Source organism: Aythya marila (genome assembly GCF_965140915.1).
Source record: "Aythya marila genome assembly, chromosome: 3".
In the NCBI taxonomy this organism is placed as follows: Eukaryota; Metazoa; Chordata; class Aves; order Anseriformes; family Anatidae; genus Aythya; species Aythya marila.
In genome coordinates, this window is record NC_139044.1 from 34,088,900 (window position 1) to 34,114,362 (window position 25,463).

Below are 25,463 nucleotides of genomic sequence, written 5' to 3' on the forward strand. Positions count from 1 at the left end.
TATGAAAAGAAGAAAACGTGATTGAGTGCCTCAAAAGCTGTCATCAAACCAGAGATGAAACAGATTCATTTCATTCTTGAAGCAAGCAGCAACAGAGGAGGGCTTCTTTTTCCCTTACTAGTCTCCCATCTCTTTCTTCCTGCCTGTTACCTTTTCAGTGCACATGTCTCTGCTGGGCTTACAGCTCCCCACCTCTCCCCAAAATGCCATGAAAGAGCCACCGTGATTGTTAGCGAAGCCAGGGGCATGCAGCCCGCACGCTCCACCTTGACAGGAGATTGAAAGATACTGGGATTTGGCTCTGACAGTTGTAACACAATTTATTTGGAAGATTTTGAGGGGGAACATGAATAATAAAGACAAGAACAGTGACAGTGAGGAGCAAATGTGAGCTGCTGTCCAAGGCACAACACAATTTCTATGAACGGTACTCATCATTTCTAGTCAAGCCTCCAGTTTAAATCTTGCTCAGATGAATTCATCCTCGTATTTCAAATGGGAGCTCGATAAAAAACACCATAATGAGACATATCTGCATCCTCCGACATAGATTAGAATAATAATCCTTATTTCTTGACTCCAAAATTAAAGTTGCAACAGGGAAGTGATGATGGCAGAGTTACTTTAGCTGAGAAATTTCTTTGTGAAATTTCTTATGTCTATTGTTGTTTCTCTTCAGAAAAAAAAAAAAAGTTACAATTTTTGACAATTGGAGGTAAAAGGAAAGCATCCCTTTTTTATCTCAGAGGATTTGTTGGTTTAGGTGTAAGCCTAAAATGCAAGTTGAACGTGGAAAATGTTTCTTAAAAGCAGAGGAAGAGGTAATTCTTGTTTCTCGAATCAGCCTTCTAAGGAAAACCGTCACTGACTGAAAGAATCCTCTTCCTTAGCCATTTTTGATTGCTTAATAGTTTATACTGAGAGTCTACTCTTAACTCTAGTTGCAGCACTTTATCCTGTTCCTATTTTTTTCTGCAGTCCAGGTAGTAAAGCTGGGAATGATAATTGCCATTATCCATTAGCTCTCTGAAATCTCGTGTTGCAAGATTGCAGGTGCTGGAAGCTGTATTTTGCATCCAGTATTGTTTGCGTCAGTATTGTGAAAGGCAATGTGATGTGCAAGGAAAAGCACACTAAAAGTTCTGATTTCTGCTCTGTGCTTTCTCTTCGCTCCTTGTACCTACCCATAAGAAGATGTATGCACATGTATTGGTCCATTTTGCAGTGAGTATTAGCTTGTGCGTTGAGGGCGTTGTGCAGTCGGTAGCGGGACTGCTGGAGCTGTCCCTGAGAGTTAGGCTAAGTTAGCTCAGTGTTAGCTCAGATGCACATTTAAAAATTAGATATGTAATCTTTCATTTCTATCATATTAGTCAACTTCTGTTAATATTCAATTAGTCATTGCCAATTAACAGGAAATGTATAATTGAATATTGTAATTAAAGGGCTACTAGCATGACTTGAGGTAGCTATTTTTCTCATTAAGGCACATGACTTCATTAACTGATTAGGCACTGGTTGGCTCACATACATGAATTCCATATTTGGACTTATAACAGGCACAGCACCGTGTTTTCCACGGACTCAGTGCAGAATGCAAAATACACTTTTGAGAAGTACGAGATCGGCGTGTGCTTCCAAAAGGAGAGCAGTGTGGGAGGCACCTATTTCAAAATAGCATCGTATCTGTTTCCCTGAGTGATGAATTAACTACAAACTGTGTAGCTCCCCACCTTTGGCAAGGGGGTGGGCTGTGGCAGCGTTTTCCTGAACCCTGCCTCTCAGCTCAGTGACAGTGTATGAGTTGTGTATTGAAAGGTGCACCCTGCTACATTCAAAGCTAGCCCACTTCCCTAGGCACTCGGAAAATAGTTTATATACGATAGGATGGCTGCCTCAGAGTGTGAGTCGGGATCTCTGCAGTCTATTCAGAGGAACTCTCTCTTAAATCATCTTCTGCAGAGATTTAATTAAAGCCAGGACCAGTTGTTCCATAAATGTGTTAATTCATTAGGTGCTACTTTTCATTGTCAGCGTTCCTGCACAGCCAGGCATGCAGAGGTGGAATAAGTTAGGTACTGAATGTTAGTTTAGCCCACATAAATGTATTTTGTAAGGTGTAAGCTGTAATCTATGACAGTGATCAAAAAGAAGGCTATATTGAGACATACATCAGATAGAATTATTGCAGCTTAATAAAAACTTATCACCTGTATACAGTGCAGAGAAAGCTGCTCACTTTTCTGTGAAATGTGAGATGTGGGGAGTTTGTATGTATTGAAAAACCAGGCACATTTTCAGCATGTCTTAGCAGTATGACAGAAAGAAAGAAGACCCAAGTGAGGCAAGTTGCATATTTATAATGGCTGTAACATTGGATTCCAACAACTGTAAAAATACTTGAGATCTGAAACACGGGTAAGAAAAGTGAGTTAGTTTCTATTGCATGTGAGGAACCAGGGAAAGTTAATGGAGCGTACCCTGGAGAGGGAGAGGCTAGCAGGTGTTCCTGGTCCAGCTGCAGTAGATACTTGGTTTGGTAGAAGTGCGTAAGCAGTGGACCAGATAAAATCATTGAAATAACAAGGATATGGGCAGTGTTTTAGCCACAGCAGTTATTTCTGCAGAGTGATACCTGGAAAATTACTGTCTTTCTCAGCTCCTGCATTGGAACGTACTTTGCAAGAGGTATTCAAGTTAGCCTTAAGGAAAGCACTTCAAATTCTGAAAAATGTTCATGGATAAGCCAGGACAGATAACACAAAGCAGACATCTCTTCCGTAATCACAGGACACCATGCGACAGAAATCTGAAATAAAGGCAAAAACAAGTTTGATAGGGTAGAGCCCTGACAGAAAGACAAAGTTACTGTGTTATTTGTAGATTACTTTCCTTTAAAAACAGGTTTAAATGAACTACTGCTTTGTTTTTTTCCTTGATCACCATCTTGCGCTGGAATGCTGACCCATTGCAGCAATGGCTTTCAGCAATTGGTCTCCTTGCAACACTACTACAGACAATGTAACTTTTAGTACAGTTGGGATTAAAATTATTCTCAGTTTCTATTAAAAAGAAATACAGACTTGAGTCAGCTCTGCACAGCCTTGGGAGGGGAAATGCCTGTCCGACCTGACCTGACTCAGACTGCAGAGCAGCAGATCTGCTGAAATCCACTGCCTCCAATATGCCACAAAAATAAGGTCTGGGCATTGCAGGTTCTAGCCAATACTGCACTTTTCCTTCAGGACTATAGAACCCCAGCCAAAACACTGTACATTGTTTGGAAAAAAAATAAAATAATAATTTTATATATAAGAAAGAAAAAAGCAGCCCTGTGTTGCCTGGAGTAATCACATTCCTGAACTTTAACTTCTTAAAGAAACGTGCTTTAAAAGGGCCTTTCTTAGGTTAAAGGCTAAATTTGAGAGTGGTAGCAGCATACCTTGAACTCTTTGTTAGCACCCGTGTGGCAACTCTGACCCACAACAAAATACCAGCACGGATCACTGATTTGCTTGTTTTTAATTAAAGCAGCACCTCTTGATTTGTGTCTTCGCAGAGAAGGATGTTTTCCATAACTATTTTCTTACAAGCAGAATATATAGATCAAGTTTTTAATGCAAATGGTATTCTGACTAATTCTTTCAAAATGGCTGGCACTTTGGATTTAGAGCATGCATGTACAGGTTGGTCTTCATTTGTATTGTTGGTGTATACTAATTTACATTTAAATTGTTATCCATGTGGAAAGAGGGGGAAGCATGGTATGGTGCTTTCATGTAATGCCTTCAGTCATAAGAGAGACAGTTTACATGCTGTGCCTTAAAAATCTTCCTTCTGCCCAGGGAGGAAATAGGTCGAATCTGCTTTTGATTGTTTTTCATCAGAAGCCTAGTTCAGTTTGTTTGTAGAGGGAGAACGAAGGCACATAGGAGAAACTAAATGAGATGACAAATGAAGCCTGCGATTGTTTAGGATGGTTGCTACTCTACATGCATCTGTATGCAACCTAGCCATGGCTGGAAGGAAGTTAATCAGTTCACTTTCTGTTCGGTATTGTCAACAAGGAGAGGTTCTTACAGGGAACAAAAATAATTTGTCCCTTACTTGATGCTGATGGTGATTGTTCAGAAAATGTATGCATGCGATAGAATGGGAAGTATCAAGCTGCTTGGTGGTGACCCCAGCTGAAAGCAATATACCTTCAATCTGCCCGAAGGGATGCCTCAGCGAGGAAGTTCTAATGTTTTTCCTAAAATATTTGTGAATACAACAGATTCACAGTCGGAGAGTGAGGCTTCTCCTGTGAAACGGCCACGGCTACTGGATGACAGTAATGACAGGCCTGAAGAAACCAGTCGATCCAAACAGAAGAGTAGACGCCGATGCTTCCAGTGCCAAACAAAACTGGAGCTAGTACAGCAGGAACTGGGATCATGTCGCTGTGGTGAGTACTGTCTGTCAGTAACCTCTGGCTTTCTACCACAGCGGTGCTCAAATCCATATTAAGAGGTGGAAATACAGGGAATCCTTGCGTTTTACATCTTTCAAAGGTATCTTAAATAGAAGCTATAACTTCCACTGGTGGCAAAAAGTTATAATTAGTTCCTGTCTGTCTAATTTCCCCTTTAAAATTTTAGCCCTGCTGTACTGTCTTGTCTCAAGAGATCTTAGATATTAATGAATTAAGCTTCAGAAGTCCCTGTAAGGCAGAGGAGTGCCATGCTCACTTGACAGAAGAAACACAAAGCGCATCAGTGGATATGCAGAGATGACAGGTTTCTTACAGAGCTTAAAGAAACATAGGTCAGCACCTACATTATGCATTTTATAATTACATTAGTATTAAAAAGTTGAAACAAAAAAAAAAAACTTCTAATTGAAAATGTTTTTCTTCTTATGATCAGCTAAAGAGATGGGTGGGAGAAGAATTGTTCACGATACACTTAATATCTCTCAGCCTGACTTCCGTAGTTGATGACGTTGTTCAGCTAATTGAACTGAGGGTGATAATCTCATGCTGGTAGCTAATGTGGGGTTTCATATTAGATACAAAGAATTTTTCTGGAACAGTAAATGTGACTGGATTCCAGAGGAGATGCTCTCTCCTTTATGCAACAGTTGTGCCTATAACTGGTTTATAATGTGCTCATCGGAGCTAGTGATAATGCACATGGTAGTTTTACCTGCCAATTATTTTTTTTCATATAGTCATGTATTGAAAGCTTACACTTGCACTTTCTGACCATGTTTGCATTGATACATTTGGAGAATTTTCAGTTGCTTTATCATGTCTCAGCAGGGGGATAATTGCCAAAAGATTTGCATAGGCAGGTGCAATTCACATTGCGTCTGTGCTATGTAGAATATTGTATGAAAATGTTTTCTGAGTAGAAGGCAAGTCCATCTGAACAAAGTGGGAAAAGAAAGGATTGGCTAAGCTGTTTACAAAGACTGAGATAATGAACTCTCTGTTGAATAAGTAACATCAAGTGGAATGATAGAAAGCTGAAAAAAATCTATGTCATCCTTTGTTCTTTTCTTCAATGTCTGTCTGTCTGTAACCATTAGAGATAACTGCTGTATGCTCTTTTGGACATAAGACAGGCTTTATTTCAAACACTGGAGCACCACCATAGAACTAACACACATTCTCTCTGAAGCCACCAAACATGAAACTAATGACTGTAATACTGAAATTCTTATTACGGAAATCATGTCTGGATACTTTGAAGTATCCAGTGAGAAATATATATATATATGTGTGTGTGTGTATATATATATATATGTATACATATATGTGTATATATATATATGTATATATATATATAAAAGTATTTTAATCAAACTGTAGAAATTCAGTACTATCAATGACAGTTTGGTTTGACTCTTTCTACTCAGACTTATGGCAGCTGTTTCTGCTCTTCATCTGCTTATGTCACATATCAAATGAATGAGGGTGCCTGCAAGTACCTTACTGACATAGACAGAAGAATCTTCCCTAATATTGGGAGTAAGAGAGCAGTACAAGTTTGGGGAGAACTGGAGAGAAAATGACTTATGTTATTGTATATGTTACATCATTAATCTTTCCTTCACTCTAAAAAATGGGAGCTATGCAAGAGCAATGAAGTTGAAAGCAACTTTCAGAAGTCCTTCCATTGATTAATAATGTTTTTAAACTTTATTAAATAAGACCCTTTTGTCTTGTCAAACAGGGCACAACCTGCTTAAAACAGAGCAGCGAGGGGGCTCATTCTTTAAACCTAAGACTTTATGCCTGATCCTGAGTTATTTGGGGAACTGCTGTGTTGGGTCTACTGTTTCTTGTAAGACCTGTCCAGAGAAAGGTGGTGCTGTTGAACCCGTTCCCTTGACGCTATGGGGAATTTTATGCAGATTTGACAGTGCCTCAGGGCTTTGCCTTGAAGAAAAACAATTTACTACTGAGTAGGGAGTTCCAGTAAGGTTTCTTTAATATCAAACTCAACATTTTTCAGCTGTAGAAAGGATTGTTTATTTTTGTGCACGCATACACACATACTTGCAAGAACTCTTTTCATTCTGCTTCCACTCTGTACAAGATATTAACTGCTGACAAGAAATTCACATCTCATAAATAATGCTTAAGAACCATTGCTATATAAATTGAATGTGTTATGAATTGTGATGGGCCTTTTTGTAGCGTTCTGTGCCTAGAGCAGGAAGAACAGAGGATGTCATTTTCATTAATTTCTAATGAGGTGCCAATTAAAGGCAAGGAAGGAACTCAGAAGGGAAGAGTCACAGAGCTCCCCTGAATCCTGTGCCCTGGGGCTGTCAAATGAGCGTGGTGCCAAGCCTTCTCTGAAAGTTCCAGTAAATTACAAACTCATCTAGAGCACACACAGACAAATTCAGCTTCCTTTTGATCTTCAAAAGAGCAATTTGTAAGACGAGTTCTGAGCCTTTTCACACAGCGAACTGGGAGAAGTGATAGGAATTGTTAATTGCTGATGCACTTTGCAAGCTTCAGTGAGAAAGAGAAATTTTAAAATGAGTTCTCATTTTGTGCCTCTCTGACTGGGTAACCTTTAAATCAACACTACTAGAACAAAACCAGTTTCATCTGAAACATTTCTAGATGACAATTACACCAGGCATGTTTTCCAGACAGCAAGATTCTCTAGTTTGGGTTGGACCTTTCAATAGTTTTGTGTCTTACGATTTATAATGCCTATATTGAAATAATGTATTTATTTAATACTAGCTGTAGCAGGCAATTGGCTTTCATCAAGGAATTACAAGGGTCATATTCTTAAAGTTGCATTCTATTATAGCATTTCCATTGGAAGTGTAATAAGTCGTTTGAAATCGATCAGCTAACACTTGATCTCAAAATTAAGTCATCAGTTCAGCGATGTGATAAGCAGGCAGACATCACAAACTCGGTTTAAAACTAGGAGCAGTGAATTTGGCAGTAAAAGTAGCTATATAACACGTTCCTGGAAATGTAATTTGGACAAGGCAGGTTTTTACACTATATATTTATGGGCCTTATCTTAATTATCTGACTCGATAAATATCGCTACTAAATAAAGTTGTATACATTTTTTAAAGACTCCAAGTTGTAAATTTCTAAGCCATGGAAGCTATTTGCACTGGAAACACTGCTTAATTTTATGGTAGAGGCGTAGTATTGTACAGCAAAAAAATAGTTCTGGTATCACTTGCTTTTTAAGGGCAAAACACAGAAGTCCTTAGTGGTCTTTAGTAGTGTTGGAATTATGTGAGGCATACAAGGATGTTCTAGGAGCTCATTAAAGGACTTTCACATCTGTCGTGTTAGATCCAGTCCAAGTCAGCAATTAAAGAGAGATGAATACAGCGTGCTGGCTCTTCGGCAGTTTGGTATAGAATGATTTGCTATTTACAGGCCACATCCTAATAGGCATGTCTGTAGCTCAGGCTCCACCTATGCAGAGCTGGGTTTAGTTGTATCTTGCAGTCAATGGAGTGGCCAAGATAATGTGCCCTGGAAACTAAGTATATCTATATTCTGGTAGCAGTGCCTTGGAGAGATGTTGCTGATCTGGTCGTGTGCTTCTCTGATAGGAATCTATTTTTCTCTGTTTTTTTTTTTTTTTTTTTTTTTTTTATCCTGCCTGTTTTAGGCTTTGCAGTATACAACGTGCTGGGCTTGTCAGAGATGGCATTGAATGTGACTTTAATGCAAACTGGATAAATTCCTTATTAAAGTTTTATTAGAAGTTGGTGAAATGCTTCATCAAGACATGATCAAAGTGGATAAGATTGCCTTGCTAAAATGGTTTCTAGTTCTAACATGTTTAATAGCAAGGTGATTGCTGCAGCCACAGCTTAGCAGCACAGAAAATCAAAAGATTGCTTGAATAGTTTATAACTCAATTTGTACCAGACTAATTTGTGGTTTGTTTCCCATAAAGTCGTTGCATACAAACACTGACAATTGTGCATCCTTTTCTGAAAGGGAACAGAGAGAAAGGAAAATACAGAAAAAAGGCCACAGTAGTACAGGGTGCACATGCTGCATAGTGCAGATGGCTAGAATGACAAATTCATTTATACAGAAAAAATGAAAGAAAGTAAAGAGAAGCTAACAATTCATGTCAGGTCGTTGCATAAATGTCTACACAGGTATCAATGCACCATGTCCCTTTGTATGTGAACAGTGATCATGAGGAAAGCTACTCATAGGAACAAAATTGCAAACTTGATAAGTCATTTGAAGAAAGTAGTTCAAAGGAAAGCTGACCTTCAGGTGATGAGGGACTAAACCTGTTGGAAACACATTTATCTTGCACAAGAGAAAAACTAAAACCAAACCAACATTGCATCTGTTACAAAACATCTTGCATCCTAAGCCATCTCCTGACTTAAGTCTGCTGGGGTTCTACAGATAATTTGCCACTTGCCAACATTTGAAAAATATATGTATATTTTGTTAGCAATGCAAATAATTTAGGTGGCATTTACTCATTAATGTTTTCAAAGGAGATCGACCATCACAAGAAAACATTATGAATGTAAAAATCTGAAGGGAAAGAAACAATGCTTTGTTTTTGTTTGTTTGTTCATTGTAAATATTTGTAACATTTTCTTTCCTATTTCAAAAGCTTGTCTCATATACATATATACCTATACTTGTATACATACATGTACACCCAAAAAGCATAGTTAACAGGTATAAAAAAGAGAGTTCTGGTTTGTTAATATGCTTATTTTTACACATCCTTATTTGTATTTCATATCTGTATAAATATACAGCAGCTTGGTAGGCTTCTTTTTCTTGCCACTGTTTAAAAGTGTTACTTCACTTCTGTTCACTCAGCGGAGAGGTAAGAGGGAGATAGGAACGGACAGGCTCCTATCAAGCACTGAGCATTTCTGTTAGCTATCAGAAACAAAACGCATTCACGCAGAAGAGATTTTACCATTTTAACAGATACTGTGGCAGCGAGTCTCACTGTGATTCAGTAACAAAACAGGTGGAAGAAAAACAGCTGCAGATTCTTAACTTGTATAACAGGGCTGCTTGTTCATAAACACAGGAGATGAGGCACTTGTTTGGATTGTGCCAGAATAAATTTGGAATGATTTGATTTACTCAGTTAATTTAGAAATTATCTTCAAAAGGACAGGAAGAAAGAAACAAACTTGAATAGATAAGCAAAAAGAAAAAAATGCTCTGACAATTGCTTGATCTCTGTACAAAATAGTCCAACATGTATTGAAAATAATGCTTCTCTTAAAAGTTACTAAAATACTAAATTATGGTTCCATTACTCTGGAACCTTTTTGTATGCAGAAGAATTTGCGATGGTACTGGTAAATTCACTTTCCAGATGGGTAAGGTTTATCTGGTACAAGCCAAAATGTCTTCAGGACATGATTATATATTGCTATAACAGATGTATAGTACTTCCATGGATTAAAATTAAATACACGCATTGCTTCTGGAGGTTGAGTCAACCCGCTCATTAATAAGTACTGAAGGAAAAATAAATCTTATTAGTAACTGGCGACATGCTATAATTCTGCCTTTGCTGACAAGCCTTGCTGCTGTGACTTGAGATGTGCCATATTCAGCTGACTGATGTTGGCTGGGCACCTCAGCGGTTTGCTCCCAGAATAGTACTTCTGTTTCAGCCACTCCAGGAATGCCTAGCATCTTAGCTTACATTGCTGCAAGCATTTTAAAAGTTTGAATTCAACCTCAAAGGAATTTTTTCTTTTGTTTTATTTTATGAAGATAAATACTGAAAAGATGGGGACTAGGAGCTGTTAACTCGTATTGGTCTCTCGCAGTAACACATGTTCTGAAAATCCTAGAAATGAACGGTGAAAAGCAGTTAATTTGCTGGTGTGTCGTGGGTCCCAAAGATGGGACTCAGAAAAATGCTGTAGTGTCTTTGTTTCAGAAAAGCTGTCCGCAGATTTAGAAGTGCAAAGGGACTTCATGATCTGCTTGTAGTTAGGAATCAAAAGATCCCATTTGAAAAGGTCCTGGTATATTCCCCCTGTTTGTTCAGCTAGTGGGGGTTGTGTTGCAGCAGGTACTGATCTTGATTTCTTCTACTGCGCTACCTAAAGATCTGCAACAGGCAACTCCTTTGATTTAGTAACGCACATTGAACCTGCTGGTTACCTTCCTACAGTCCCGATCAATAAATGTAATTGAAATGGGTCAGTTGATCTCTTAAGTCTTCCTTATATAAAACAAGTTAGCAGGTTCCTTGTTTTCTTTAAAAAAAAAAAAAAGTTTTATTTTGCTACTGATGTAGTAAGTCCTTCAGCATATAACCTTTAGGGAGTTTTTGCAGAGATGGTACAATCGTGAGGAAAAAATAAGAGTTTTGTTAATGTTAGGTCTCTGCTGTCAGTACCCATACTGCGGTAAGAAAAGAAAGAAGCTATGCATGAAGTAAAAGATGATACATTTTTTTAATTGTCTTTTATACCCAAGAGATACGTGGCCTAGTGAACCTGAACATAAAAATCTAGCTGAGACTACCTTATTTCTAATTCAATCTTTTTCAGTAGCTTTAGGGAAGTAATTGGCTCAGTCTCTAGTTGTTTTTTTCTTATCAGAAAAAAATGAAGATAAAAGCCACTTACCTGCCAGATGTTAAGGGAATCGGTTTTTGAAGGTTAAAATGCTCTACCTTTTCTAAACAAAGCTCTTCCTTTACACTGATGGTATTTATCCAGCATCTCACAGGCAGGTGTAGCTGCACCAGGACCGTGCACTTAGAAAGCTGCTGGTGGTTGGCAGGAGTCCGCAGCAGCCTCTTCTCGGAAGGAAGGATATGGCCTAGAAAGCATCTCCCTGAAAGTGAATCAAACGTGCTCTGTCTGTGTGCTAACAATAGCTACACGCTTAACATGAAATGAAAAGGTTCACCTACAGAGCTGCTCGCAGCCATTAAGTGTTCCTGACTTTTTGAAGTCTTGCCCAAATATGTGAATAAATGGGGCACAGGGCATCCTGCCATATTCTGAACAAGCAGGAGGGCAGGGATTGTTGTGTAAGCCTTAAAAGAGAGAGAGATGCAGAGGGGTGGAAATGTGCATCGTTAAGTCTTTGTATTCCTTTATGGTATAAATACATCTTCTGAATGGAGCCCTGTTTTTCTCTGAGAGGAATTACTTGTGATACAGATTGCAAGAGGGTACAGGAATAAAGACTTAGATGGAGCAGAAGGGGTAATCTAAGAGACACTGGAAGTAAGGTGTAAGTAGGGGATAAAGACCTAAAATAAATTTAATCTAGGTTTAAAAAAAATAAATAAAATAGAATAGAACTGCTCCTCTCCTTCTCTCTAGTGATTTGGCCAACAAGTGGAGCTGTCAGCCTGTGGATCAATATGGTGCAACCTCTAGAAAGCTATTACAACCCAAGGCATAAATAATATAAGTCAGGAAGTATACTGAAAGTCAAACCCAGTACCGTATTCAGCACATAATGGTTTGAAGTCAAAATGTGTGAAGGATCGGGGAGAAGTGTTAGAATTAATGCAACACGTACAGTATGTTACTATAGAGCCTTTCATTATTTAATCCAGTTCTTTATTAGAAGCTGTATCGTTCTTGCAGTTTCATTGGTCCAAACAAAATGATACACATACATTATTAAATCACTCAGTATTGTTTGCTATTTTAATTAAATTACTGGATACACTTTGGCTCTTAATTAAATCCTTAGCTTCTGGGATGAGCATATTAGCTCCAGTGGGCTTGGTGTACAGAGACTTCTAGAATTATTAATACCAATCTATCTCTTGAAAAAGTCCAACCCTATACACAAGGCCCTTTTACAATGTCAGGGCAGCATCCACCTGCCCTTTTTCAAGAGATATTAGAGGCACTTTTTTAGGATTTCACATTACTCTAAAATGTAAATATTCTGCCTAGGAAACAGATACTTGCATATATGCTCGTGTAGGCTATGGAAATAATATATGATAATAAAAAAATAATAAAATATATAACATTTGCAATAGTGTTACCTCTTTATATCTCAGTTTTATTGGGTGTCTAGTCTTGGACACCGAAATGCCTTTTTGGCACAACTCTGCTTTCCTACTATGTGTCTCCCAACCTCCATTCTGTTCTTTGGGTTCATTCTCCCACATCCTACAGGATATAACCTTACAAACCTGGGAATGATAGGCAAGGTGTGGTGTTGCTTCAGTTTGTTCCTGGGCTTACAAACTTAGCAGTCAATGTTCCTTTTATTAATATAGTGGTAATATTAAGTCCTCCAGAATGTATTACTTTCAAGATCATGTGATTATTCAAAAAAGGAAATTCTTTAAAGCTACATAACATGTAACTTTTTTAATTTTGTACAAAACTCTCCCCCGCTCCCCTAAGTTATTTGTTCAGTAGTGTTACCTGTCGGGTACTGCTGTTGGGGGCAAAGTGATTTAAAAATTGTCTTGTTAAATTAAACCAGTTTTTAGCTTCAGTGCTTTAACAACTGCATAAGTCTCTTGAAAAATAATAATTTATATCAAGTTGAAAAAGAAGGATAGAATTCTCTCCCACCCTTTTTAAAATAGCTTTTTTGCTGGTATCACTTCCAACAAATTAAGCTAACCTTCCAGTTGGAAGGGACGGGGGAGATGCATAAACATTGTTTCAGGGATAATTACACTCTTTGGGGAAATGATGTCCAATTACCGTGAGCAGTGCTGCAGCAGCATGTGTCACTGCATGAGCTAATCTTCTCTGTTGGTTAATCTGTGTGATTTTGCTGTTTTGCCTAATATCCCGTAGATATGTTTACCTTTTAAAGATATGTTAAAATCTATTCTTGTACTTTGTGCGGTACACAGACTTTATGTAGAAACCTGTATATAGGCTCACATGTACCATATTAGATGATACATCTTCAGCAGAGAACTTTTGCAGCGCCCTCATCTCTTAAGGCTACAAGGTGCTTTTAAGTTATGTTTGAAACTCTGTTGATTGGAATTTCAAATCAGCAAGAAAGGTAAAATTTCTTAGGAAGCACATGAAGAAGCCAAAGCATACAGTGTACAATTCTGTACAGGAGTAAGCCTTTGCCACTATTGAGGATACTTTTGAATAATCTCTGTATAGATCTATGCAAATTGTTTATTAAATAAAATTTGGAAATGGCCTAAGCTGCAAATTCTGGTGGTTTTGAGAGTTTGACCGGGGAATTAAATTTATAAATGCTGCCAGCATGCAGGTAAGATGGTTTTAAAGTTTTAGTAACTCTGGTGTTGTGTGGTAGTATTGACCTTCTTTTCCTTTACCTGCCATTGGTAGCTTCTTCAAACAAATTGGAAAGGGATTGGTATGGTATGTAAGAGAGTCTTCAAATGCAATGAAAGTAAATGTCTAGCTTGAACAATTAAGAAGATTGATAGTTGGTGGTAATCAGAGATTTCATCTTTTCATGCCAGCAGTTATATTTTTGTATCTGAATGGCTTGTATTTTTCTAGAAATGCAGAAATATACCTGTACATAAGTGGGGTTCGGTTTTCGTCAGTAAATGGATTTGCCATATTAAGTATATGACACGTACTGTATGGAAAAGTCTAAATATGCTCTTTATTCTTACAACAGTAAGAATGTGAGGCAGTTATTAAAGGGTAATTGTGGGAGCACGTAACTACTTCTTAGGTAATATACAGCACGATCTTTCAAATAGGGACACCGTTAAATGTGTTTAAGCCACTTTGTAAATATGTAAGCTTCGTAAATATTTAATAATCTTACTTGGCATTTCCACCACTTCTCAAAACATGCTCACAAATAAGAAATCAGTTTTCCTTTAGCATCTTGCTGAACGTTTCATCAGTAAGATCAAAACCAGAATCTTGGTGGGGATGGGAAGAGTTTCCTTTCTATTATGTTGCTATTCGAGTAACAGGGATCATTAGATTTTCCTGTATGTTCTGTAACTGTTCTGCAGCAGTGTGTTAGAAGAGACCAGGACATCACGCCTGGCCAAGTATCTCCACTTGAGTATTCCCACCATGTGCTGTGCCTCTCTGGTGGTTTACGGTAGTCTGCTTAATGGGCATTTGTGCCATGGTCCAGAGAGTCTGACCACATTTTGTTGAGTTTACAAAGAGAAAAAATTAAAAATAAAAATAAAAATAATAAAAAAAAAAAAAAACAGGGACCATCCAGAATTACAATTTGGTTGTGGATTATCATGCCATTTTGTTTAATTGTTTCTGATGCTTCATGTATTTTGCTGATATTTTAACAGTTTCCTACTTTCAGAATTTGAAGGCAAAGTTATGAATTGAATTCAGGTTTCAGTTTAAATATTTTTCTTACTATCAATCCATATTCTAGTCTTGTCAGTGCTCTTGAATGTAAGAACGAGGAAAATGCAGTCTGGTTTTGGTATCACCCCTACCCAACAAATTAGGTTTGTTGTACTCTGGCAATCTTAGACTTCTTTGACTGATGTTTTTTTGCATGTCCTATGCAAAAGATTCACCTACAGGGTTACAAGTAAGGCAGAGCTGATGCGCTCATGGCTTTAGCCATTGATGCTCTGGTGATGAAATGGAAGTGAATTTTTGATGATCAATCATGAAGTAGTTTCCGAGGTACCTAAAGGAACTTAAAGGTTTTGGTGCACTAAATAATGTTTTCCCAAGATGTTTGCATTAGTGGCCTGAGGTGTAGATGATTCATAGTCTACTTCTAACATCAGAAAACAATTGCAATTCTGTGAGATGTATTATTGCATTTACTAGATTGACATCTTCTGTGGTTGAAGTGGGAGTCTAGCATATTTTGGTTGATGACTACGGTAAACTAACTTTAGTTGGAAGATTGATTCCCTTTTCCAGTGCTCTTTTCCCTAGCAGAAAGTTATTTATTTTGCCTCTTAGCTATGGTGTGGTGAAAGAAGCATTTCTGCAATAAAATCCTTTAGGAGAAACAGCCCATATTTGATATCTTCCAATAATGAACTTAACAGTAAATATACTGCAAGAGCTCATTAATCTAACTCTCCTTTATAACCATAAAAAGCAGACTTCTCAGGACACAAAGTTTCATCTCTAAATCTGGGTTGGTTTTATGGATCAGAACAGAAGCAAATATATTGACCACCTGTCCCAGTGCACATGAGTTAATAATTTAACTGTTGTAAAAGCTGATGGTCCTGAGACTAGACAAGGCATTAGTGCACATGCAGACTGCAGAATGTCCACCCTGATGTCTAGACGAGAGAAGAAGCCAGGAATGAATAGAGCAGTTATAACTTAATTGAAGAAATCCGCTCTAAACTAATGAAAAAATGTTCCAAACTACTGTTACTCAACTAGCTACCATGTAGCACTATTCAAATCCTCTAAATTCTAAATAAAACTTAATAAATAAATAAATAAATAAAAGTTCCAATCTTCAAAGTCACTTAGGCATTTGGTATAATGGGACTAAGGATCTGAAGTCTGGTTTAGAAATGAGGCTTTAGAAGATCCCTATTGCTATTTTGAAAAGAATAAACTCCTTCATTAAGAACAGCTAATATATGCAAACCTGTCCTTAGTGATGTTGAAAATGCTTGGGTACTCTTTCATTTATTAGGTATTATCAGTTCTAGTTAGCTATTCATATTTAAATAGATACATGAATAGCAGGTTTAGATCATTTAGTTGCTGCAATTAGAAATATTTTTCCCTCAGACTGTAAATTAGCAGGATCAAAAACGAAAATCGCCTGTCATTCTTTGGGCAGTTATTGAAATTCTGTTCAGGAATAAGGAAATATTTGATGAACAGGAGAAATAAATAGCATGTTTCATCTGGAATGAATATAGTATACTGTACGGCTTTTCCTGTATGAGAACAGGTACTCTAAGAAGAACTGAAAGGTGTTTGATAAAGATATGACAAAGTAGAGAATAGATAATATTTTCTTGGGGGAAGCAAAGTAGAAAGGAACATCGTGAAGCTACTGTCGTCTAAAAAGGGCCAGGAGGCTTTGTAGAAGGTGAGGAGATGGTGCAGCTGAAAGGCTGTGTTCAAAATTGATAAATCATCTTCTAAGTGTATTTCCTTAATAGATTTGTTGAACTTGTCAAAAGGGTCTTACTGAAGCTGTGCAGGGGGTTGTGTATATATTCGGTATCTCCTTTAAATCACACTAAATAGCATTTCTACATGTGCTTGTTAACCAAGTGGAGAGGATCTGTAAAATAAATAAATAAATAATCAGGATTTGAAACCAGCCTTTACCTATTGGGGACTGAAATGACTTCAGCCCGATCCTTATCTGCAGGATTTCTTGCATCTGCTTCTGTCACATCCACTGCAGATAAGGTGATGGACTTAATCGATTTTTGAGCTGATCCAGTCAGGTGTTGATGTGTTCTTGTGCCTACAGTGGACACTGGTTCAGTAATTTGAAATCTTATTTCAAAAATAATGAAGGGAAGCCTTCGGTCCTTGCTTTCTGTAAGAGAGAATTGAGTGAAAATGCCTATTCAGCATTGAAACCAGAGTCTGAGGACATTTTCATTTTGACAATCAAACCTTGAATTTCTGGCACCTCACGGAAGATATTCATCACGTTTCAGTGTGGTATGACCAGATTGAGATTGAAGTAAAGGCAATGATGACAAGGAGAGAGTGTTATCTCAATTCAGTCAGCATCACATCTGTATTCCTGAACTTGCATGTACCGATACAGAAAACTTGTCTTTTTTGCTTTGTTTCTAGAACTGGGTTTCAAAATCAGATAATAGACATGTATTTTTGTAGCTGGTGCTATTGAAACAAAGAGCAAAGATGAATCAATTTTTCTTCAGTTGTTTTTTTTTTTTTTTTTGAACATAATTCTGTGTGTGATACTTTGTCCTTTTCCATTTTCATAACAATGGTATTAACATAAAGGTAACCTGTTGTTCTCTCATACAATTGATGTTTTGTAGTTCAGGAGCTTGAAATATTTTGCATACGCGTGTATACAACAAACACAGCTATATGCATATACTCCGTCATTCACTCATTTTTATTCTTTTCCATCTCTCAAATGTCATCACTTTGTGGCTTTAATGTCTTTTGAGCATTCAAGGAGAGGCAGTAATGTAAAGCATTCAGTGGGAGGCAGTGTGATGTTCTTTGCACCCATTATTCAGGCAAGCTATTGCAGCATAGGCAATAGCATACCTCATTTCATGTACAGTGGGCTACATAAACCCTCTGGCTGTGTAAGTCTTCTCGCTACTTTATCATCCTAATACTACTTATCACATTCATCTTAGAGGTAAGGAATTTGAGACAATTTCTGTACTGCTCTAAAGTCAAAAAGCTGATTTTCTTTGTAGACTAGAAGGAGGTGGCTGCTGGAGATGACCTCCTGGATAACTAGGCAATGTTGACTAGCTTTAGACAGAGAGACAGTAACCTACATCTTCTCAGCTACAGAGCAAGATGATGTGGCATGACGTGTCCCTGTGTCAAATGCCTGAGGACTTCCTCTTAAATATAAGAGGATGGCAAAAAAACACATTAGTGTGACTTGGGCTTTGGATTGTGTTGATAAATATGCAAGAAAATGCAGTAAATAATTAGATATTTATTAATGCCATGTCAGGAAAGTAAGTAAAAACTTGATTTTTGAGAACCGAGTGATGCCTCGGTAGGCAGTACCTCCCTTCTGATTCAGGTAAGATCCTGCCACTTTCTTCAAGTCCTTAACTTTGTGTTTTGTTTTTTTTCTTTCCCCTTTCCATGGTAGGTTATGTGTTCTGTATGTTACATCGCCTGCCTGAACAACATGACTGCACATTTGACCACATGGGACGTGGGCGTGAGGAAGCCATTATGAAAATGGTGAAACTGGATCGGAAAGTAGGAAGATCTTGCCAACGCATCGGCGAAGGATGTTCCTGAGTGCAAGACTGCAACCAAATGCTGTTCTCTTAGTTCACTAATGTTAGCCTTATTTAGGACAAAGTCAGCCAGACACCTTGTACTAGGCAAGTTTCAGACTACAGCCAATCAGTTTCCTTTCTTTAGCCAACCGTCCTGGTACTGTAGTTTAGGGGATGATGGTGGTTGAAATTGATTTCTGGCTGGTTACTAAGGTGCCTGCTAGCCACCGTATAAAATTAAAACATGAAGAAATATTATTTTTTGAGCATGGCTAGTGGATTTAAACAAAACGAGAAAAATCCAAAGGCTTCTGTTATTGCTGGAGTCACTGTAAAAGCCTTACGCTGGAAACATTCCAGCTGCAGAGTTAAAACAAATAGTTGTGTAGAAGCTGGTGTAAAAGTTTGCTATGCACATGGCTTTCAGACAAACTGTTTAATGTGCAGCCTTTCACCTCTTCACTTCTAGTTAATCCTGAGGAGGTGAAATACTACTAAGAGCAGCAACTGCTGCTGCTTAAGCCCAGAAGACCTGACTGGTCACTCGTGCCTTCATCGCGTGTGGCTTTTGAGTTAGGCAGTGTCACCAGCATCAGGGATTCTGTTGGGGTAGGAACATCTTTCTGGTTCTTCCCAGGAAGCCAAAAAGAAAGGGGGACAGAGATTCTTATGAAAAATTTTTATATCTATCTTACTATAAGGAACCTATCAGGGTTTTTTTGTTTTACGTTTTTTTTTTCTTCTCGGTTAAATTATGATCTCACTTTAAAGCCAACTCCATCCCAGAGCAGTAAATGGTGCATACATTTTACATGGCATCCACAGAGATTCTGAGTCGTGTGAAGATTGCACATACATTGAGCAGTGCAGCCGTTCCCACCGGCCGAAACCTGATTGGCTCTCGTTTGCCTTTTGCTAAGTGCAGGTATCTGATAATTGATCAAATAAGGCTAATTCACAGCACAGTAGCCATGGCTGGATTCTACAGACTGACTTTCTGTAGCTAGACTTATATATTGGGGAAAAAAAAAAGGACATTTTGTAGCAAACGGAATTCAGTAACAGTATTGGGGAACAACCGGTGAAACACCCTGTGTCAGATTGAGTTTGTATTCCTCGCTTCCAGAGTGTCAATGAGATAATCAAATGGGCTTCGTCAGCCCTGTTTCTATGCAGCTGAACGCTCTCATGAAAATCTCTGCCCGCATCTATTGCAAAGCAAGTATAGCAAGTGAACGTGAGAAGCATTACGTGGAGTAGGATGTTTTGGCTCTGTTTAGACCTATGGTTCCGTATTACGGTATGTCGCGCTGAGCTGAGCTGAGCTGAACTGAATTGCACCGGTCTCGTCAGTTTGTGAACAAAAAAAAAGCAAAAATAATATTCAGCATGTCTCCTGCTGCACACAGGGTTACACAAGTAAAAAGGATTTGTACTCATGTGGCCCAGCTAAATCCCGAGTGAATTTCCCAGTCCATTGGTAAGGTATTAACAATCAGGTAAATGTGTAAGAAAACCTGAGGGAGGAAAAGATTTTGTCTCATCTTGAATACTGGGCAGACAGAAAACATCAGAGAGGTGCAGTAACAAGTCACTTGAAAAACCCCAGTGTTTTGGGAGAAGGTTTGTATGAGTCATCCTCCATTCTACTTGTCGCAGGTAACTAACTCCTTATCGGCCAAATCATATTATTACACTGGTAGAAGCATTTAACAAGGAGAACTAATTCCAAAACCAACAACGAACAACAACAACAAACCACATCTCCACACACATTCAGCATCTGACTGTATTAGCATAAATTAACCACGAATCAGAAGTGTCCCATCAGTAGAAAACACAAGCTATCAAAAAGGCAAGAATTTTTTTAATTATTATTATTATTATTGTTGTTATTCAAGAATATGAAACCAGCAGCAAAATCGTCTGTAATGTGTTGCATTTTCAGGAAATGGTCCTGTTGAAAGGGACTGTCCAAGGATATTATTTACATTTGCCGTGAAGAATTTATAAAAGCATGGATTTCAGCTGCTGCTGTGAAACGCACTTTCTTTTCCTACAAAACCCTACTCATAACATTTGATGGGCATTCTGATTGATACACAAGACTTTTCTGCATTAATACTGAAGATGCTATTTTGTTCCTCCTTAATATTCTCTTTAAGCTTGTTACAAGTGCACAGATGGTTTCAAGGTGGCTCTTGTGAGAACACTACTTAAAAGTTCGTGTGAATTATGGACAATGTTCACTTTAAACAAACAAGTTGGGGACGGGGTTGTTCCTTTGCAGTATCTGTTCTGTGAAGTTTGTTAAACGTAAAGAAAGCTTAAGTTCTTGTATCTTAAAAGAAGATCTTATTTAACCCTTTTGTGTTCTAGATTTACTTACACATGTAGCCTAGAGCTCAGTTTTAGTTTAACATTGTGAAAATATTAAAAGAATCTTGTAACTTTATTCTTTTTCCTCCTGCTAAAAAATTAAACCAATCAGATTAAAGTTTGAATTCCTTTCTGCCTATTCCAACAGGTCTTGCTATTTTGCACCATTTCTGCTGCAAGCTCATGTAATAAATACGAATGGGGAGAACGCCAATGTTAGACCAATGACTTAGAGCTGAATTTACAGTTGGTGGAGGATGAACAGGATTTTCTGCCGGATTAAAAGGGGAGGATGGCGTTTTTGCTGCGTTCAAGTTTATTGATTTATTTTGTAAGCAAATCTGGCTAAATCTACTGTAGCCTGAGTATTGGTCAGCTTAATCATGAGGTTAGATACAGCAATCAAATGAACAAGTTGTTCTTGCTCTTATCAAGTCAAATCTATACAGTGCACTGTGTGATTGGCATGGAAGTTTTAAAACATCCTACATGTTCTTTCATACATTTTGGCAACTTCTGCACCTACAGTAGCAGTATTCCAAATCGTAGTGGGCTGTATTCACAATGGGTAACTAGAGGAGTAGCAATAGTTTCTTAATCATTTAGAAGCTAGACGCTCAAAGGTAATAACAACTGAATGTATTAAAGAAGAAAGAACAGCAAGGTCATTATTTACAGCAACTTTTAAAATTGTTTGGAATTGAAATTCTTCCTCATTTATGAAACATGTACCCCCCTTATTTCCTCTCAAATTAATATGGTACTTTCAGTTATAAATTTGTGTGTGATTCTTGAACATGGCTGGGAGATAGAAAAGGTAAGTTGTGTAAGACAGCTCTACATGTTTTGTCAAGTTCCCAACCTGTAGCTGGCTGCAAGCCAAGGCTTTGAGGAAAAGTAAGAATTGTCCATTGAGTTTGCTACACTGGAGTTTGTCCTTGGTTGCACCTGGTTTCTGTTTTGAAGCAGTTCAGTGTCTTGAGTGAGAGGTGATGTAACTGAAATGCGAGAACGGGAGCTCCTCTGCAGTAATGCACAGGCAACACCCTGACGGAGCCCTGGTGCAATTGTAGCAGTCCCAAAGTAACTTTAACTGCTTTTTTTCTACTTCATGGAACGTGATTAATAGGTTCAAACCTTGAATTTTGCATGACTGCCTTCTTTTGGAACATCTGTAATCCACTGGCCTCTCGAATACACCATCCTGTTTATATTTAACTTTGTGCTCATTGTGTTCATGCCGCAATCAATGCAGTTCCTTCTGTGACTGTGCTACAGCTTGTGTGTAAGTCTCTGAAGGGTAAAGGCACGTTTTTTAATCTTACGCTGACTCTTTCAGTGCAGAGACCCACCAAGGAAGAAAACTGATATTAATGGTGTCACTAAAAATACAGGTTTTACAACAGCCTTAAAAAATGCATCAGTGGAATAATCAGCAGCACCCATGCTCGTAGTGATGCGTACGCAGTTAAGTGCCCAGACAAATGAATTGACATTTTCTTTGTCGTATTGTAGTTACTGCAATTGTCAGTCATCAGTGGAACAGCAAAGAGAAAGTCTAATTGAAGTAATTCCTTAATGTCACAATGAGATTACAGCCAATTTGTGCTGGAAATAATTTTGTATGCTCCTGGGTACTTTAAAACCTAGAAAACAAATGGAACTGTTTTAGGCAATGCTACTTAAAAAGATCTGTATTTATTGGCACCAGATGTTTATTTCATCACTCAAATACCTGGTTCTAATTCTGCTCACAAAATAAAAGTAATGTAAGCATTGAGCAGTGGTTCAACGTGAAAGCTGACGTGGCAGGAGCTGCTGTATAAAGATACAGTTTTAGTGAAACCAGGTCACAAACTTAAAGGTGAGTGAGAGTATGCGTCTGTTTACATTTTATTGCAAAGGAGCACACTGGAAAAAAAAAAGTGTTTAGATTAAAATACTCAAAAATATTCACAAGGCATGTTTTACATGCTGGACTTGTGCAACAATAGGTTTTATAGCTCACTATTAGCAGCTTTTCCAGGAAAGCAAACATTAATGATGCTGGAAAGAGCCACTCTTAAATAACAGGTCTCAAAGACAGCAGTTACGAGGACATACTTTTCTGTCTCTCCTACTCTTTATTCACTTTTCACTGAGGCGTTCAGCATGTGCAGCTGGTCATTTGGAAGTAGTCGTGCTTGAACGTTGCTCTTCCTGGATTCTCAGCTTTGGTCCTTTTGCAAGCCCCTGTGCAGTACTTCAAGCAGATTGAAATCTGGATGATGGGTTGTAAGAGTAGTGAAGTACATGAGGAGGTTTTCACAGTGACAGGCGATTTTGTCTCCATTAAGTTTCAGTTAATTGATGTGACTGACTTGTTAGGATGTCAGGTTTCTTCAAACCATCCTTTGAAGGGGGCAGGACACAACCACAGCTCACGTGCTACTTCTGTTTTATTGCTCGCATCCACTTTCCTGTAAACTCTGCGTGCCTCACCTTCCAGGCCGAAGCTGAGTCAGGAGGAAAGAAGGCACAAAAGGAGGAGGCAGAGGCTGCTAAGCGACCGGTGCTTACTGATCACATCCACCTGCCTCTTAAGTCAGCTCAGATCATAAAATGGTGAAGAGACAAATAATTACTTGCCAAACCGTACTAACCATCTTGAGTTGGTACTGCAGTACACTGTTTAGCTTCCTCTTTGTGACTATATCACGTTAGAGTTCAATTCCACAACATATGTTATATGCAAAGAAATGAAACAGGACTGTCAGAAAACATTTTTGATGGATTATTTAGTTAAACTATGTATTTTGCTACAGGACCTTCCTATTTTGCAATATGCTGCTATTTTCTGTGAAAGAAAACAAGCAGAGCTTTGTAAGACTAACAGTAAACAATTTCAATACGTGCTGCTGAAGCATTCAGAAAAGATTACTGAAATTACAAATAGTTTTCAAAAATGACTGCATCCTCTAGCAAGGGTTTTGTTCTGCAGCTAGTAGCACGTGTTAATGGCAAGGGTTTAACCAAAAGCAGACGGTTCCTTCTGCTAGGGTTGTGCAAAGCTAACAACATGCAATAGGATGCTTTGTGTTAATAGCTTGTGGCACAGTACAGTGACTGTAAGTAATGAGAATAAAATTATAGAGACCTACTCCAGTCTGTTGGCTCTCCCTTTAAGCAAGAGGACAGAAGCTGGTGCCCACAGTTTCCTGCTTGCTCAGTCCATTTTATTCTCTTCTGAGTTGCAGATGCCTCCTTCCTTCTCTCTTCCAGCTCTGCTCAGGGAGGATGGGAGACCACAGTCGAACTAGAGTACTAAGTACTTCAACGATTAAAAAGAAAAGAATTGACATCTCTGAAACTGAAGTGTTGAAGAGAAGCCATCCTCTGTATCTGAGATGCAGCACCAGAAGGACATCTCTTCTGGGTGCTCAGAACACTTGGCAGTGTTCTTTTTTCATTTCTCTTAACGTGTTCAGGGTCTGTTTGAAGTAAAGTAGCAATTTTTTTTTTTTTTTTTTTTTAAAAAAAAGGCATGTCATTGTATCATCTTTTGAAAGGAAGTTCTGCATGATCAGCACTTCTGCATTAAGAAAACCAACTGAGAGATTCATTGTTAACTCCTGAAGTGCTTGGTCTCAGCTTTACTTTTCAAAGAAGCAAAGACAAGTTCATTCTTAACTCCAGCAATAGCTTGGTTTTTAGTTATATATATATTTTTTTTTCTTATGTAAATTATATGACACTTACTTTACACTCCTAGAAGCTGTCAGTAGATCTGTTTCTGGAGACCTGCTAGGACATACTGCAGTCAGCAGCATGAGCTGAAGGCTATGAGCTCCAGGAACAAGCTAAATTTTAAGTTAGCCTCTGTTGGCTGGCACCACTGGTCTTGTCTACATTAATGTTTTAAAATGATGAGTAGCTAAAAATGTTTAAGTCACGCTCCTTTGGATAGTCTGCCCCGTGCTCAACCACCTGAGGTTCCCCCTTCATTACCCTCCACCCTAAATAGATTTAGGTACTCATCGGTGAAGCAGTAATTAGTTACAGAAGTCTATAGCTGTCTTCGAGTCACACCGCTCACCCATTGTTTTCTCTTTCTCACTGTTTGGCCTCAGGCCTTGCCAGAAGTCATAGTTCCAAGCAGGTATTTCCATACACCAGCACGCGCGCACACAAATCTGCTGGCAAGTCAAATTATGTTTCTGGGCTAAAACACCCACGCACGTATAATCAGTCCTTCTGGGCCAACGTAGCAGGTCCCAGTGTCTGAATTTGCCTGCGTAGTAGTAGCTGGCATTCCAGCATTATCACTTACTGTAGCCTCAGCCCTGGAAGCACTGTTATGCTCATTTGCAGTGCCATTAAAAATCCACCAACCCCAAACAGCTGAGAAGGCTGAGGGGATGCCAAGAGCTGCAGAAGTGGGCACGCTGCTGGGTTACAGGCATTACTCAGGGGTTTGTCTCATGCTGTTCCTGGCACTAGGGGCACAGGCCGCTGTGACAGGAGGGTGTGTAGGGGGGCTGAGAGTGTGCACATGTAGGTATAGGATTAGACCGGTGCTGCTGACCTTATTCCAGCTGCTACCTCAACAGCCACGCTTCACCTCTGTTTGAGGCAGCCACTCCTGCGAAATTCAGCCCGTAGTGGGAGCAGGGAAATACCTGCTCTTTGACACTTGGTTCCAGGTAC

At 38.6% G+C, this 25,463-nt stretch overlaps 1 protein-coding gene across 1 annotated transcript in view; it reads left to right on the plus strand.

Annotated features, from left to right (window-relative positions):
- Nucleotides 1-22,883, plus strand: part of ZFAND3 (zinc finger AN1-type containing 3) — a 134,859-nt gene extending 111,976 nt beyond the window's left edge. Inside the window, exons 6-7 of the mRNA XM_082757946.1 lie at nucleotides 4,277-4,447; nucleotides 18,263-22,883. Coding sequence (XP_082614072.1) covers nucleotides 4,277-4,447; nucleotides 18,263-18,417 — 326 coding nt within the window. The 3' untranslated portion in view covers nucleotides 18,418-22,883. The remainder of the gene's footprint in view (nucleotides 1-4,276; nucleotides 4,448-18,262) is intronic.
- Nucleotides 22,884-25,463: the final 2,580 nt, after the last annotated feature.